The sequence below is a fragment of the Chanos chanos genome, chromosome 2, assembly GCF_902362185.1.
Source record: "Chanos chanos chromosome 2, fChaCha1.1, whole genome shotgun sequence".
NCBI classification, from domain to species: Eukaryota; Metazoa; Chordata; class Actinopteri; order Gonorynchiformes; family Chanidae; genus Chanos; species Chanos chanos.
The window spans coordinates 12619274-12635532 of record NC_044496.1 but is presented as its reverse complement, the minus strand read 5'-3'; the positions used below and the strand labels follow the sequence as shown (position 1 = coordinate 12635532).

The window sequence follows — 16259 nt, the reverse complement described above, 5'->3', positions numbered from 1 at the left end:
TTTAGTATTTTTGTTTGGTATCATAACAGGCAGTTGTACTGTGGAAAACCCTGACACACTTGGACAGGCAAGTGGAGCTCTGTTATATGTGTTTTAACGTCTCCCTCTCTTTCTTCTCTTTGTAGAAAGTAGAGTTTCTTCGTATGTTTGGCTTGACCACTCTCGCTCGACGTGATGAGCTTCTCGAGCAAAAGAGGAGGAAGAGGAGGAGGATGCTACGGGAACGAAGCCCCTCCCCTCCAGCCGTGCAGAACAAGCGACCGGTCCCTCCGGTGCTTAGCACACGCTTCACAGCAGAGGAGATGGACAGAGCACCTGAGCTGGAAGACAAAAAACGTTTTCTTACAATGTTCAGTCTATCCCACGTCAGCCTGCAGCAGAGGAGAGGTAACATTACTGTGCATGCATACAGAAAATACACACACACACACACACACACAGATAGGTACCTACTGAGGACCTGTTAATTATATAGTGCAAGTCCAGTCCTCGTGTGGTTGTGTTATTAATGTAAAATACATGAACATGGACATTAGTAGATACAGAGGTCAGGGTACGTATAGGTCAACTTGTGTGTGTCCCACACAAAACCATAAACAAACACATACACACATACACATAAAAGTGGTGTGGAATGAGAAGCTTATCCTCCTTCTAATCCATCCGGATTTACCGGATATTTCCTGCACGTGGCAGTGTATAAACTCCTACACACACACAAGAGTGGGTACCACTGCCTGTGTGTGCTTGTTTGTGGGAAGCATATGGTGGGGTGCTAGAGAGATTTGAGGGGTTTTTTTTTTTTCTCCTGTGACACTCAGAGAAATGTGTACTGAATGCTTGAGGAACAAATGGAAGATGTGACATAGCAGGCTGTAGCCTAAACGTGCTCTCTCTCTCTCTCTCTCTCTCTCTCTCTGTCTCTCTGTCTCTTGTCTCCTTCCTTCTGTCTTCCACCCACATCTTTCTCTGTCTTCCTCTCTCTTTTTCTCATACACCCTTATAGATAATGAGAGAGTGGTGGAATTACTTCAGGCAATCAAACAAAAAAGTGTGACTTTGGACACTATCAGACATAATCCACATCCCCTGTGCAAGAGTCCCTCTGCCATCCATTCTGGTAAGAGCACATCACACACACACACACACACACACACAAACACACTCTCATTGCACTGTCGTAAATACTTCTTATCTTACTGTATACACACATGAAAACTCTTTCAGAAAACACATACACTATGAGGAAACACAAACACTCATAAGACAACACAGAGACAGTTGCTCATTTACTTCTATCTGTGCAGTGTGCTGGATGTGTTACTGAGACAGATGTGTTGAGCAGCAGTGACAGCTCCAGATGTTCACAGCTGTATCCCCCATTGCTCATGTCTTTGTGTCCCTTGGTGATGCTCAAATCAAGATGACACAAATACACAATCCCACGGCATACAATTAAATGTCTCACATAATGTTATAGTTTTACCTTTATGCACCTGGTTGATATATTTGATTTAAAGGCATATATGGTTTGGGTTAGCATTTCATATATGTTTATATATCAAAATTCACATCCCAGTCATATCTTTTTTGACACTGCTATTTAATATGGTTTCTACAGTGAAAACTGTGTGTTATGTATTTTGAGTTTTGTTTGAAAAGCATCTTGTCTCTAATTCTGTAACTTAAAATGAAATGTCAGAATTTTTTGTAGCTGATTGATCATAGTTGCCATGTTGAAGATACAAATATAATAGAAATATAATAAATATAATAGAACTATACAGTAATAACAGTAATATTCTGCTATTCCAGACCCTGGCTTGGCTCCATCTCCCGCCCAGTCAGAGGACTTACTCAATACCAGACCAACCAGCCCCTCTCCAGTTGTCATAGGAATCCCACCATCAGTAGACCACTCCATTGTCCCTGATCAGTCCAAGCCCCTGGCTGACACCCTCAGACCAAAGGAGTCCATCCTGCCCAGTTCATATCCTGATAAAGCAAGACTCAGCGACGGCACATCCAGTAAGAAGGCCTCCAGCCTGCTGAACAGTGTACGCCCCCCGTTACACCCCAAAGACAGCTCCGCCAGTCTGAACGGCAGGACCAAGCCATGGGACAGCTTTATTTCGGAGAACTTCGTCCAGCAGTTCCACGAGTCCGTGCTGCAGTCCACTCAGAAAGCCCTGCAGAAGCACAAAGGTAAGTACATTCCTAACCCCCGTACTCTGCGAAAAGAAATGACTTCTCCGCGTGCTCTGCATTTACCTCCGTCTCATACTCGCTCTCTTTCCCTCCGTCTCTTTCCATCTATCTCTCTCTGTTCCTTCTCTGCTGTTTTCATTAGGGGGAGCTTCAGTAATCTCAGAGCCTAATCACACAGTGGATTCCTCCGTGCACTACAACATTCCAGAGCTACAGCATGCACCTAGTCGCTCCTCACACCCCCAGCATCATCAGCCCAACGGCCAGCACTGCCCCCCGCTGCCCAGACGGGATGGCCCCGGGCCGCGCGAAGAAGTGTCGGCCGAGGAACACTCGGAGGACGAGGATGATGATGACGAAGAGGAGGAGGAGGCTCCTGTTTCCAAGTGGCAGGGAATAGAAGCAATTTTTGAAGCTTATCAGGAATATGCCGAAGGTGAGCCGTGAATTGCGTTAGTCATTTAGAAGATTCCTCTCACTTGTAATAATGTATGGCCCCCTAGTATTCGCTCTTCTGCTTTTAAACATCAGGAGACGCTGTTCTGTATGGGACAGAAAAAGCTGCATTTCAACCAACAGAGAACATAGGGCTTAGGATGCATTGCATGTACATTTTTTGGAACTGAAAATGCTAAAGCAAATTTTTGTGTTGTCTCTCTTCCAAGGCATTTGTTTTTTTTTCTCACCCATAAGAACACTCACACAATAATAAATTAATGGGTCACAAACAGTTTTGTTTTTTTTTTTTGTGAAGAACAGCCTGTGCAAAGAGTATCTCATTAGTGAGGCAGACTTTGTCTGTGCGTGTGTGTGTGCGTGTGTGTGTGTGCGTGTGTCTGTGCGTGTGTGTGTGCGTGTGTGTGTGCGTGTGTGTGTGCGTGTGTGTGTGCGTGTGTGTGTGTGTGTGTTTGTGCGTGTGTGTATGCATGCCTGCGTGCGTGCGTGTGTGTGCGTGCTCAGTGCCGTGGGGTGGTCTGGACCTGCTGTTTCTCTGATGATTAGTGTGTGTGTGAGAGTCCAGGAGTGTCAGTATTGATGCTAATGAGAGCCCAGGTCATTCCCTCAGGCTTATCCTCTCCCTCTCTCTCTCTCTCTCTCTCTCTCTCTTTGCCTCCATCATTCCCTAATCCCTCTCTTTCCTCTCCACAGAGCAAAGCATTGAGAGACAGGTACTGCAGAGCCAGTGCAGGAGGCTGGAGGCCCACCATTACAACCTCAGCCTGACCGCCGAGCAGCTCTCCCACTCCATGGGAGTAAGTTTTCCTTTTTCATTCAAAACATGTACCTTTTTAGTAACGTTGGGTGGTAAATCTTTTTTTGTAAATAGTCTGGAAAGACGTTCACAGAAGTTCAGCAATCAATATACACATCAACACTAAATCCCTCCCTAACACACTGTCACAGATTTAACAGTGCACTGAATTCAAAATACTCCTTGATTATTCGGCTGTAACAGGGGTAGCTTTGTTCAGCATGTTAAAGGTGTATACTGTGTGTTGGTACAGGAGCTGATGGCTCAGAAGCAGAAGCTTGCTGCTGAGAGGGAGAAACTGCAGGCCGAACTGGAGCACTTCAGGAAGTGCCTGACCCTGCCTCAGACACACTGGTCCAGGGCTCACTTCAAGGGCTACCCACCCAGGTGACACCCCCACAACACATCCTCCCCCTCCCCTCCCTGAAAACCCTCAGACTCCAGCCCCCACCCCACCCTCTGATGTGTGGAGAGACAAACGCACCTGACGGCAGGGCTCCCTGCTTTCACAGAGAGAGAGAGAGAGAGAGAGAGAGAGAGAGAGAGAGAGAGAGAGCGAGAGCGCTATCGTGCAGAACGACCACACAGAGAGGGGCCGAGGCTGGAAGAGCAAGCCTGTGAATGTGCCATGAGTGTGGGACTCCAGCCCTCTGCCTACCCCTTGTGGGTGTGGGTGGCATAAGTGGGGCAAAGCTGTTGGATTCTGCAGTCCACACAGACACAAGGACATGCACATAAACAACCCATGCTATAAAGCTACGGGCTGTATGTTAAGTTCACCATACCCAGAGCCCACTCTAAGACAGCACTCATTGTGGGAGGGACTCAACTTGTCATAAAGGAAGTGGGTGGAGCCTAAAGCCTCCGCACAATACCCTGCCCAACCAAATCCCTGTCCTCTTTGAGCCCTGATAGACCACATCTCTCCTGGAAGAGCTTTCAACTGGAAATGCACTTAAAGATGAATAAACCCTGAAGAACTACTTGGAGGTACTGTTATGACAAGGAACTCTTTTCTTTTTTTTTTTTTAATTAGGGATGAACTTACCAAAATGCACATTTTTGGAGAGAATAAAGGAAATGTTTATTTCAAAAATAGAAGATTCTGAATAAAAAAAAAAGGTGCTTCAGCCTTTTATTGTAAATAATATTAAAACAAAACAAAAAAAGGAATTTTGTATGTTTTTATTACTTAAACCATTGTTCTTAAAAAAAGAAGCCTGCCATTTTTATTTTATTATTATTTTTTGTTTTGTTTTGTTTTGTTTTTTTTTATTTTATTTTAATGCTTTTTCGGGTGTAAAGCAAAAGGCTTGCTTTTAGTATTTGTACTGCTGCTGGTCAGGATAAATCTAATTAGAGGTGAGAGAAACATAGGGGGAGGTGACACCTCTCTATCTGCAGTATGGAACCATCAGCCCTAAGATTCACTGCCAGCTTCCTCTGTACCCACAGACCCTTGCAACAGATTATAACCTTGTTCTAGCTCTCTGAGGAGACGCCCACCTCTCTTGGACTCCTCCCATCTGAACTATGGATAAGATCTCAGACTTGAACATCCTGTCCTTCAAAAATCACTGAACTCTGGACTTCTGCAGAGCATAGAGATCTTAAGTCTGAGACTAGTTTTGTCTGTTCAATTTTTTTTGTTGTGTCTTCTTCTCCCATGGCCTTCAAGAAAATGCCCATCTAATGGATGCAACCAGAGGCTTTGCAGCTTTAAAAAATATATATGTTTCATTCTAACAGTTACTTTTCAATTCATGTGGGTATTTCACGTCAACCAATCCAGTCTGCTGGACCAGCTTTGAGTTCATATCACTAACCTACCGATTAAACATTTTGCCATTTGTGAGCACTGTGCCAAATTACGCATGCAATCACAATATGATAAGAGACATGCCAACATGGTTGCTTTAAATATTCATGAGAGAGAATATTTCAGAACCTGCATTTGAAATGATGTATTATGTTAAAAAAGTACTAAATTCAGAAGTCAATTTAGTGTCAAAAAGTACAACATTTTACAAATTCTAAATTTTTTCATTCATTTAAGGTCCAAAAAGCTATTTGGTGGGATGGATTCTTGTTTGCCAAGTTTCTAATTTTTATATTATTTCAAAAATCACTATTAAAAAATAAAGATTGAGAAGGTCCCGTTCTATAACTGAACCCACATTTTCTAAGCAGGAAATCAGTAGTCATTTATATTTTGGGAAGTTAACTTCTCAATGTTCTTCTATTTCTTGTGAAACATCTGGCTGTTATATGCAGTCTTATATAGTTAATATGCTGAATTTTTTTTTTCCTCAGATACAAACACAAAAAAAGTTTTTTGTTTTTTTTTTTCTCTTCTAAAAATCAGTCTCAGTATCTAATAAGCCAAAAGCCAAACCTTCCTAGCAAACGCTCCCATCTCATTAACCTACCTTTCATCATTAATTCAGCCCTGAACCGTCATTGGCATATACGTTGTCAGGGTGGACCTCTGACAACTTATCACAACGCTTCGTGGTTACCACGTCTTTCTGATGGCATGTCCTGTCTCCCAGACCTGTAGAGAAGACCCCCCCCCCCCCCCCCCCCGCGAGCTTGCGGCTCAAACCACAGCATTTGTGTCTATAGTCTTGGCTCTGTATTTTTTGCTTCGCTCAGACCTTGGTCTATATGGGTTCGAAAGGCACTGGCATCGCGGTGGTGTCATTACTCCGAAAACCGTTCGTTCCTACTTGGGAGTGCCATGGAGGCTTGAATCAGATAAGCAACATTGATGCTGTGTTATCGAGGGGCTGTATTGTTCACGTTCAGCTCCTTTGACCCTTATCTCAGTTTTTTTTAATGCCATGAGAGCTGCCAGAGGTCGGGCAGGTTTGGAGGTGGTTCCATGTTTTCAGACCCAAGGCTGGCCCTAAAGAGCATCGCCTGTGTGTCTGCTTTAGTGAGCACTAGCACTGCCTGTACCGGAGCAGGGAAAAAAAAAAAAAAACCCCTCTCCCTTAGCCCAACTCACACACACGCAGTAGCCCCATAACTCAATGGAGGATGTCTAGATGCTGTGAAATCATGTTTTTTAAATGTACTTGTTTGAATTCATTGTAATGTAATATATTCTTTGTTGAATGTAGTAATTAGGTATTTATGAATATATTGCTGTAATTTCAGACAAAAAAATAAAATATTTCAAAAATGCGCCTGTTGCTCAGTGTGTGTTTTGCTAATGATGTAGTACGATAATGTAGCTATGAATGGGCCCTTGTTAAAAAGTCAGTTGTCAGTTCATTAAATCTTTCACCACTTAATTTCTCATATTTTATGACGCTTGTTGAGTTAGGAGGAAGTAATTGACCATCATGTCATTCTCACTTAAAAAAATCTAACATCTCCTGACCTCATCTCTACATGCAGTGTTTCAGTGTATGCGATAAATGAATCTCTTCTCACTGGTTTGTGGAAAATTGAATGGATTTTTAATACAGAGTTTAATCATTTCTCTGTCAGACATGTAGTCATTAAGGTTACATAAAGTCATGATCAATTGAAGAAACAAAAAATTAAAGAATTGTCACAAGGGGGAAAAAGCACATTACAGAAAAATGTATATACTAATATAAACAATAACACAAGACAAATAAAATTACTTACATGCTATACATGTTGCAGTACTATACATGTTGCAGTAGCTGCAAAAAGATGTCTAGGTCTGGATTCAATCAGTTGTACCTGTGGATACTTTTTTTTTTGTTTGTTTCATCTGAAAACAGCTGATGAGAAATCTCATGGTTTCTCAGACAAGACCAGTTTGGACAAAACCATTTAGCACTGAAAAAAAAAATATTCCTGATCTTTTATTCTCCAGGATTTTTGGATACTTCAGTCCTGATGACCTTAACACACAGCACTTACACATTTTGAAATCAATGTGACTTCATAAGATCTTGTCTGGTCAGCTGATGAGTAACAGCTGCTCCTTAGCGAGTCGTACTTGAACCAATAGCACGAGGGCTGCTCAACAACAAAGTCCATTTATGTGGTTGCCCTTAGAAACTGGGTTTATGCAGTCACAGTCCTCACTGTGAGAGAGAGCACACTCATAAGTTCCAGAGCCTAATAATCCTGTGTCTTTCCAGGGCCAGTGCCTGGCTGCATATTAGAGCGCAGTTTATACATGTAGTTCAGAGAGTCCAGCAGGAACGTCCGTGTGGTGTTTATCTCCATCAGAGTAAGGTTATCCAGCTAGGCAGAAAAAAACAAAGGCTTTCTTGCAATCTCTTAAAGCACGACGTTCATACACAAAAATACATTTCGAAAAATTACATGCTACCTCAAAATGTAAATGACAGCAAACGTTCAGACAAATATCCATTATACGATTACAACATAATATGTTCCACTCACTGTCATTATGGGTATTACAAATAAGCAATGTCTTAATGAAATGTCAGGCCGTGTACGGTTTTACACGGAACACCCAAGTGCTTTTATGACTCACGTGGAGAAAGCCCCGTGACAGGCCGTAAGCTGATGTCAAATGTGACGCAGTCAGACTGAAGCAAAACTGACAACGCTGTAGGGTCACAGTCGTACAATAAGAGTTTTACCTTAGCGTGTGCCTCCTGTTGGCTAATAAAGCTGTCCGCAGACAGGCGCAGTTTGGCAATGCGCGTGTCCCAGATGTCCTTCACGAGGGTTCGGATCTCATCCGCCTTGGGGATGTTGTCAGAGGCACTGAAAGACAAAGATGTTACTGGGTATGAAAAAACAAACAAACTGTTCAATACAATAAATTATATATATGCATAACTTCTCAAGTACATCAAATGGGTGGTACAGATTTGTACTGTTAATTTTGTGGTTACTGTATCATACAGTCAGTGTGAAATTCATTTCACACTAACTTTGCCTTATACACATTAATTTAGTCATTTCATCTGAATAAATTCACTTTTTTATTCCGATGATTCGCTGAACTTCCTTCTCAAAAGACTAGCTTTACTTTGCTTGCAGAAGATGTAAAAATGTAAATTGACAGAAAAGACGCACTCAACAGCCAGTTAATTAGTTATATCCAGTGCTGTGTCAGACCCCCGTACGCATCCAGAAGAGCAGGGTATGGTTTCTAAAAGGTGTGAGAAACTTTCCAAAGGGAGTGTTATTACATGTTGACGTGGTGGGCTCACACAGTTGCTGTATTATGGATGGCAGTACATTCATACAGCATACACACAAACATCTCTCTCTTGGCATCACAGGACTTGTGTGTCATTAAAACAGCCCCCACACATTTCACCATACCCACCAGTCTTTACTGTCAGCATCAAACAGCGTAGATTCAGAGACTGATGCTGCTTAGACCACATCCTTACTCTGCCATAGGTAGGACGCAACACGTAGGGTATGCTTCGTCTTGGCTCACTTGCTACTACTCAGAACTCTACATGTCTAAATCTTCATCTCCTCAAAGCAAAGCTTATTGGTGAGACCATTATTACATTCAATTATTTGTTTGTCTAAGAGTTGGGACTTGAGGATGTTTTAGTAGGTGCCATAGTGGCATGGTGGCAATGCCTTCCAGTATGCCTCTCTATAACATTTAAGCTAAATAGACCACTAAAAGTGTGCTTCTTCGTTATGAACTTTTACCTCTTGAAGGCAAATCCCAAATCAAGTGCAAACAATTAGCTTTTTTTTTTTTTTTTACATTCTGCTTATCCTATCTATCTGTAAATATACTTATCATTTGAGAACAGTTTGAAATTATGCGTGTTATGAAACTAGGTATAACGTGGAATGATTCATTGTGCCTATTCTGATATTAAATAAATAATACCCAAATATCTTGATTCCCCTTACATGGTATGTTACGGGCGAGTGACTCACTGTCTGAAGAAGAAACTCATTTTTATGAAAAGGGTGGTGCGCTTCTCCTTTACTTACTGGTTTAGCAGTAGTTTAGTCAACTCCATGTAATGTGGGTTTGGTATTGGTGTGAAAGCATCCTCTCTTCTCTCCTGCTCTCGGATTTCCTCCAGTTTCTCTGATGTAAACGAAAACATGACATAATGTACGTCACTCTCGACTAAGCCATTTAATGTTGAAGAGCCAATCTCAAATCTCTAGATACTCACCTACGTCCATCCATTCCGGGGGCACTATCCTACATTTCTGCCTTTGTTTCAGATTAAGAGCCAACCAAACAGGAACGTCCACAGGTAGCCCCGGGTTAAAGGGACCTAAATCACCCTGGAAAGGAATATGTGCTTAAACTAAACCATTACTTAAAAAAGCGAGCAATGTTAGCCCTGTGTCGTTTAAATGTTATGTGTGGCTGGAGTTAAGGATTTAGAACAGATCTCTATTCTACTGGTGATACTCTCTAGGTCTAACTGAATTAGGAATAATTTTAATGTGTCTGCGTTATCATAGAACTGTTTAGCCAACTAGTATTAGCCACATTAGCTATTTCGGTTAGCTTGAAGTGAGTAACAACTGAGACGATGGATACTTACGCCGATCAAGTAAATTTTGTCGAGGCTAAAATTCGGGATTATCTTCACAATTTCCTTCTCAGCTAGAAATTCAACCTCAGACGGGTCCATTTTCTGTTATTTGCAAATATTCACGGTGGCCACTTGCCTCTTTTCTAATACAGGATGTAACGCTCAAAGTTCCCGCGTAATATTCAGATACGCCTGGTGACGTAGTAAACAATAACACATGGTTCCGAGAACTTTAACAGTTATTCGTCGCTAGGTGGAGCCAAATACAAATTTACCATTAGTGCTTCGATTCACGACAGCAGCAGTCCTTTTATCTTTGTTAAACCGCCTGTAGGTTTCGCTGTTCTTCCGCAACACACCAAAACCATCTTGTGCAGTGGTGCTGAGGCTGCGTGGAACATCAGTGCTGCAACCGTATGTTAAAGTAATGGCTGAAAAAAGAGGACCAGCTGTCTCTCACTAGCCCCAATGGCAGAGTTGATGTTGCCTTCATAAAGTGTGAAGTGTGAATTAAATTCTTTATTTAATAGAACAGTGTATAAATACAACATATTATTAAAAACAGTCAATCTGCTTTCAAAGGGTTTTATTTATTTATTTTTTTACATTCATTTACAAAAAGATTTAATTAACCAATATCTCAAAGCTATTTAATTTTTCTCAGATCATCTCTACACAATATATTATTTAAAGTAACACATTTACTATACTTTTCAAGAGTAATAAAATCATTTTTTCAAATATCTTGCCATAAAGTAGTGTAGTTCCTTCTGTGTGAGAATAAAGAGATATGCATATATTAAGACTTAACCGATAATGACATAATAAACTTAGATTCTTTCATTCTTTAAACACTTTAGCATAAAATCTGACCAATGATTTATTTTTGATGGATCTCTGTAAGGCTACAGTAACTCAGTGGAAAAATATTTTTAACATTTCACTTATGAGCAATGTCTAGCTGTTAGAACTGTAAGTTTCTTTAAGTATATGTGTTATAAAGTATTGCCTGAAAAAAAAAAATCAATTTTCAGATAAGTTTCATTTCACTACACACCCATCTTTTCATTTCAATTCCATCCAATCATGACTACATACACACTTATTGTGCCCATGTCCCATTTGCCCTTTAAACAGAATTAGAATTCAGCTCTTCCAAATGAGAGCAATTCTCTGAGAACAACTACAGTAGCACTTTGCATACTGTTTTGGCATTGATGGCTTGGTGGCATAACACTGTTCCCTGGGGGTATTTTAGCACAGGTGCAAAACTGATTTGTTGATTTCAGGGTTTGTCCAGTCATTCCTGAGATCATCCAAGTGGTTGTCAAAGTCTATGAGGTTTTCATATGACCTGCTCTCCAGAAGCGCTGACGTGATCTTCTGAGCTTCCACCCAGTCTTCAAAGAAGTCTCTGGAATGCAGTTTAACCATGAACAGTTATCAGTGTTCAGTGTTCATCAGTTATCAGTGCCATCCATATTTACGGACCACAGATGATCAAGTAAACATCAAATATTCTCCCATAGGTTCCTTAGCCAAAAACAGCAAGTTTTGTCATGCCTAAAGATTCTGCTCTCAACTTTACAGCTCATAAAGACAGTTTACATTACAAGCCCTGATACTAAGGATTACAATTTATGTGAAATAAATTATGATAATCATGATAAAAATCTAGTGAAGAAAATGCTGATGAGTTGACAGTGTAGTAGTATTCAGCTAGAAATGACGTTTCAAGACAAGATAATCATTTCATCCAAATTCTGTTTTTTAAACATACAACTCAATAAGCACACTATTACAAACAATTAACATCGTGGCATCTCGAAGACAGGCCAATCAACAAGAATGAAATAACTACTGTCAAATTACATGATAAAGTAACATCCATGAATGTTGTGCATTAATGTTCCTAGAAATAAAAACAAAAGAGTACATACACATTTGGGTCTTTGCATTTCCATTTATTGTCCTGATGGTCATAGATGGAGAGGATGGGTGCAAAGCAACCCATAGTAAATCTGCTGTTGTCCAGCTGAGAAACACATAGACAGAAATGTTATAATGCAAAGTCAGGCACTGAGGCTCAAACAAAAACACTCTTCATTTACCAAATTTACCATGATCATGGCTGCGTCGCTGAAGTTTTCTAAAATCCGAGCAGCAACTTTTTCCGCAACTTGATTTGGTCTGCAGACAACGCAATAAAAAACAAAAAACAACACCATAAGACAACACTCGAAGGCCTTCTGGCCACAATTCAAATATCATGATAATAGTTTTATCCCAAGTCTTACCTTACGTCCTTAATGCGCTCACTGGCCTGGTAATATCCTGCTATGACATACCTGTTCTCTTTACACCAAGTGTCAATCTAAAGATATAAAAATACTGTTTAAAATACTATTACATATGACACTACTTTTATCGTTATTGTACGAGGTGACGTGCTAATCATAATCAAAAATTTTAAAGGTGCGACTATTACCCTTCATGCTTTACCAATCATGTGCATCTGGCGTACACCATATAAGTTGGCCACAGCTTACCAAAGTAAGTGCCACTTCCAACATCGGTGCCAATGCCAGGGTGCCGTGAAAAAGTGGAACGCAGTCAACACACAGTATGGGAACATTATGACTATCCTTCTTCTTCTCTTTCTGCTTTTCGGCAACGAGTAGTCCATTTACAGCGCAGTGTGGGTACTTGGCTGCATGCAGCAACATCTTGCAATACGCTTGAGTTGTTAGTTTGATAGGCATTTTACCACTGAACCAAGAGACAGCTTCGTTCACATGTAAATAAACAGTTACTTATCTTTGTGGATATTCCAGAAACGATTGCGGTATCGAAGCAGTTGATCCCCTCGAGAGCCTAGTTAGCTATCTTACACATATCGTTCCCACATTGACTAATGCGCAGCTTGCACGTTGATAGTCAAACAAACATGTCTACTAGCTCGACGTGCACGTTAATGTCTAAGGTTTCGTTTAAATAATCCGATTTCCTTCCCTGGAATTACACACTCGTGCTAGCTAAATTTCCGACAGTTACAACCGGTATCGTAAAGCGTCACGGTGAACTCAGTAACGCGGTCCTCCTCCGTCATTATGGCTCAAAAGGATAAGGGTCACAAGTTTCAAAGGCTGTGACGTGAAGCCAATATGGCTACCGTAGGACTTCAGTTTCAGTTGACACAGTTGACCTGTCGTAAAAAAGACACTTCTACCTGTGTAAACAACTGCTAGTTTTTTCTTTGTCAATTTAATTTAGATATATTTATATATATATATATAATTCCTAATACCATTATAATAAGCAAGTATTACGTATTTTGACAAACAAGTCCTCGCTATTAAAATTACAAATTACCCATAATACCTCATTTTACGTATTTCCGGTGAAGTTCCTCCTCTCACATCTTAGGAGCGACAGGAAACAGGTCAAGAAGGTACGTGTGAAAGAAATATGTCGATTGTAATTCACAATATTCGTTTTAAGATTGTCTTAGGTTTGTTTATTATGTAGTCAAATCCAACTGTGTGATAACCAGGTCACCGAACGAGGCTATTTTCTGAACTGAACAACTGAGCGAGTGACATTGGCAATAGAGGCATCACGACAGACTGGCTTCAGTTTCGTCGCCTATGGTTTTTCGCGAGCCAACTAGTATGTGTGGACAAATAATCTTGTCCATATATGTATATGAGCGGCACGTTCAGATAAATTCAGTTACTGTTTAACCTAGGAGTTTTCAGTTTGGTTGTTATTGTCAATTAATGAAATCATATTTCGCTCCTTCCATCTTAAAAGTGCAACGGTAATATGACCTTGTGCCGGTTACACACACAATCTAGCTAGCCCGTATCGCTAGCTAAACCACGGTTAGCTTAGCATCGTACCGGGTTAGCTAACTTTAGCTAACCTTAGTACCTTTTCCAGGTGGAATATATTCTGATAACTAAGTTTAGCAAGACATAGTAAAGACTAATTGTTGTCAACACATCAAATCAGAGAGGAGTATTTTGTTAATGTTGTTTTACTCCAGAAATATTGTGTCTTGTTTGTATCATTAAAGATTTGTTGTTGTAAGCTGATCTGATCATTTTGTCCTTAACGACTGCGTTCAATTTAGAGAGTAGCTGGTTGTGTCTCTTAGAAAATCTCATACAAAATTAAACTCTGAAATTTACAAGTGTCCACTAAAAACCTGCTCCCCTTTCAGAATGTTGGCGACAAGAGCGCTTCATCTCATTGGCAAACGAGCCCTCTCTACCTCTGTTTGCCTACGCGGTGGACATGGTTAAGTGATATTTTTGCTATTTACAATTATTTGACTAGTTGTACATTTGACTATGATTGGGATAAGCAAGTCATGTATTTGCTGTGATGAGCTTTGGATTTTAAATGTATTTATTCATTCGAATAGGTGTTGCCAAGGTAGAGGACTATACACTCCCAGCATACTTTGACAGACGGGAGAACCCCCTCCCTGACATTAAGTATGTGCAGGATCTCAGCGCAGAGCAGAAGTCTTTGAAGGAGAAGGAAAAGGGATCCTGGGCTGCACTCTCAAACGAGGAGAAAATTGCATGTGCGTATTGCTTGATAAGTGCTTAAGTACTGAAACATCAAGTACAATCTGAAGCAGTTACTTAACTCCGTTACCTCTTTTTTTTCAAGTTGTTGAATTAAATGCTACATAGCTCATTCTGAAATACATTCCAGGTGTATTAATTTAGCTCTCGATGCTTCACAGTGTACCGTATTAGCTTCAAGGAGAGCTTTGCAGAGATGAACCAAGGGACCGGTGAGTGGAAATCAGTGGTTGCTGGGATGCTTTTCTTCATTGGCTTCACTGGGCTTGTTGTGGCATGGCAGAGAAAGTATGGTAAGTGCTGACTGTAGCCTGGTTTGACTAGGTTTCTAATGACAAAAACGTATTTACTGTCATTTCACCTGCATTCCTATTTATTTGTTTGTGGTGCCCTGCATTCTAAAGTAATATAACAGGTGTTTGAGTAATACAGGAACAGTTGCACTTTGTTGTAAGGTAAGGTAACAAGCTTTGTGTGGTCTTGTGGCAGTTTATGGAGATGTGCCCCATACATTTGATCCTGAGTACAAGCAGAAGGAGCTTCAGAGGATGCTGGACATGAGGATCAACCCCATCGAGGGCTTTACAGCCAAATGGGACTATGAGAACAATACTTGGAAGAAGTAAATGCATTCATTGGACCATGTTACACAAACAGTTAATTGATGAACCAAGAAACATGTCTGTATCTCATCATTTGTACGCATTACCTCCGTAAATACATTTTGGAAGGCCACTTCCTCTTAATGTTATTGTGTATCATACAGAAAATAAAGATCACCTGTTTATCCGACTGTGTTTGCATCATCTTTCGCACTCTCGGTGTCTTTAGCAATCAAAGCTGAGCCTGTTTTAAAAATGGTTCTCTGTATGTGGAGGTCACACATGACAACTGTAGTCTGCAATCCATGAGAAACACAACTAGCAGAGTTTCCCTGGGTAGGTGTGGGTGGGTTGACTAGGCTGCAGGTGAGGTCCTTACTCATCTTGATTGAGATGAATGCCAAACAAGACTTCAGGGAGACTGAATTTTCCAATTCATGGGAAAGGGGTTTTTTTGGGGGGGTGTTTTGAGTCTGTATTGTACTTTTTCACTCTAAGAGTACGAAGACAACATACAGAGCATTTGCACTTCAAAGTTTCTGAGTAGAATAACATTTAAGTATTCCTGTATAGTTTTGATAAAACTGATTTGGTGCTAAATCAAAGCAAGGTTATGTTGCGTTTGTGTATCATTCATATAAACTGAATCTATACAGACTGAGTACCGATGGACACAGACCAAAATACATTGGCTGCATTTTCTTTTTAAGAAAAAAGCCAAAAAGTTAGAGAACCAATTAGTGTATAATTCTGGCTCTCCAACATAATTCTACCTCACTATTTACAAGTTGCAGTCGTTACTTTCTCAGGTTTTAGGGTATTATTCCATGAATAGGAATACAAATACTTCATTAATTCCGAGGGAAATTCGAATGCCACAACAGCACTGTCCAGCACAATCAGACACAACAATAGAATACAATATAATAAAACACTATAAAATAGAATAAATAAAATGGGCTGCATCTGCCATAAATAAGACAAAGAGGTTGCATCTGTCGATTCTACATTGTGCATTAATTATATATGTAGCATATAGTAAGATTAGATTAGTGAGGTTGATTATAAAAGTTATTGTCCATTGTGTAATGATTGTATACAC

The 16259-nt window shown here is 40.4% G+C and overlaps 4 protein-coding genes across 5 annotated transcripts in view; 2 read left to right on the top strand and 2 right to left on the bottom strand.

Annotated features, from left to right (window-relative positions):
• The window catches only part of gse1b (Gse1 coiled-coil protein b), a 174305-nt gene extending 169940 nt beyond the window's left edge, over positions 1–4365 (top strand). Inside the window, exons 13-18 of the mRNA XM_030764695.1 lie at positions 126–387; positions 1007–1120; positions 1816–2205; positions 2351–2644; positions 3358–3461; positions 3714–4365. Coding sequence (XP_030620555.1) covers positions 126–387; positions 1007–1120; positions 1816–2205; positions 2351–2644; positions 3358–3461; positions 3714–3851 — 1302 coding nt within the window. The 3' untranslated portion in view covers positions 3852–4365. The remainder of the gene's footprint in view (positions 1–125; positions 388–1006; positions 1121–1815; positions 2206–2350; positions 2645–3357; positions 3462–3713) is intronic.
• Positions 4366–7564: 3199 nt separating this feature from the next.
• On the bottom strand, positions 7565–10056 carry gins2 (GINS complex subunit 2). The gene is made up of 5 exons (XM_030764844.1): positions 9967–10056; positions 9586–9700; positions 9395–9494; positions 8059–8185; positions 7565–7693 (listed from the first exon to the last, which is right to left on the bottom strand). Exons 1-5 carry the CDS (start codon positions 10054–10056, stop codon positions 7565–7567), a joined length of 561 nt encoding a protein of 186 aa, XP_030620704.1.
• On the top strand, positions 8570–15347 carry cox4i1 (cytochrome c oxidase subunit 4I1). 2 transcript variants are annotated; one of them, XM_030764843.1, is made up of 5 exons: positions 8570–8583; positions 14183–14259; positions 14387–14551; positions 14717–14848; positions 15045–15347. In XM_030764843.1, exons 1-5 carry the CDS (start codon positions 8570–8572, stop codon positions 15179–15181), a joined length of 525 nt encoding a protein of 174 aa, XP_030620703.1. In that variant the 3' UTR covers positions 15182–15347. The 2 variants fall into 2 exon arrangements, with proteins under 2 accessions (XP_030620703.1, XP_030620702.1); XM_030764842.1 differs by lacking the exon at positions 8570–8583 and adding an exon at positions 13365–13408.
• Positions 10600–12991, bottom strand: emc8 (ER membrane protein complex subunit 8). Its single transcript, XM_030764841.1, has 5 exons — positions 12507–12991; positions 12255–12331; positions 12078–12147; positions 11898–11992; positions 10600–11371 (listed from the first exon to the last, which is right to left on the bottom strand). The coding sequence occupies exons 1-5, from the start codon at positions 12717–12719 to the stop codon at positions 11212–11214; spliced, it is 615 nt and encodes a 204-aa protein (XP_030620701.1). The 5' UTR covers positions 12720–12991; the 3' UTR covers positions 10600–11211.
• Positions 15348–16259: the final 912 nt, after the last annotated feature.

Bases quoted from the DNA above. Each gene is read 5' to 3' on its own strand.
- cox4i1 (XM_030764843.1), top strand. The intron at 14,260-14,386 runs GTTAAGTGATAT...TCATTCGAATAG, and splicing joins TTGCCTACGCGGTGGACATG to GTGTTGCCAAGGTAGAGGAC. The intron at 14,849-15,044 runs GTAAGTGCTGAC...GTCTTGTGGCAG, and splicing joins GGCATGGCAGAGAAAGTATG to TTTATGGAGATGTGCCCCAT.
- gins2 (XM_030764844.1), bottom strand. From the start codon at position 10,056: ATGGACCCGTCTGAGGTTGAATTTCTAGCTGAGAAGGAAATTGTGAAG. The intron at 9,495-9,585 runs GTGAGTATCTAG...CGTTTACATCAG, and splicing joins CCCGGAATGGATGGACGTAG to AGAAACTGGAGGAAATCCGA. The intron at 7,694-8,058 runs GTAAAACTCTTA...TTTTCTGCCTAG, and splicing joins AACAGGAGGCACACGCTAAG to CTGGATAACCTTACTCTGAT.
- emc8 (XM_030764841.1), bottom strand. From the start codon at position 12,719: ATGCCTATCAAACTAACAACTCAAGCGTATTGCAAGATGTTGCTGCAT. The intron at 12,332-12,506 runs GTAAGCTGTGGC...TTATATCTTTAG, and splicing joins TGGAAGTGGCACTTACTTTG to ATTGACACTTGGTGTAAAGA. The intron at 11,372-11,897 runs GTATGTACTCTT...ACTGCATTCCAG, and splicing joins AAATGCAAAGACCCAAATGT to AGACTTCTTTGAAGACTGGG.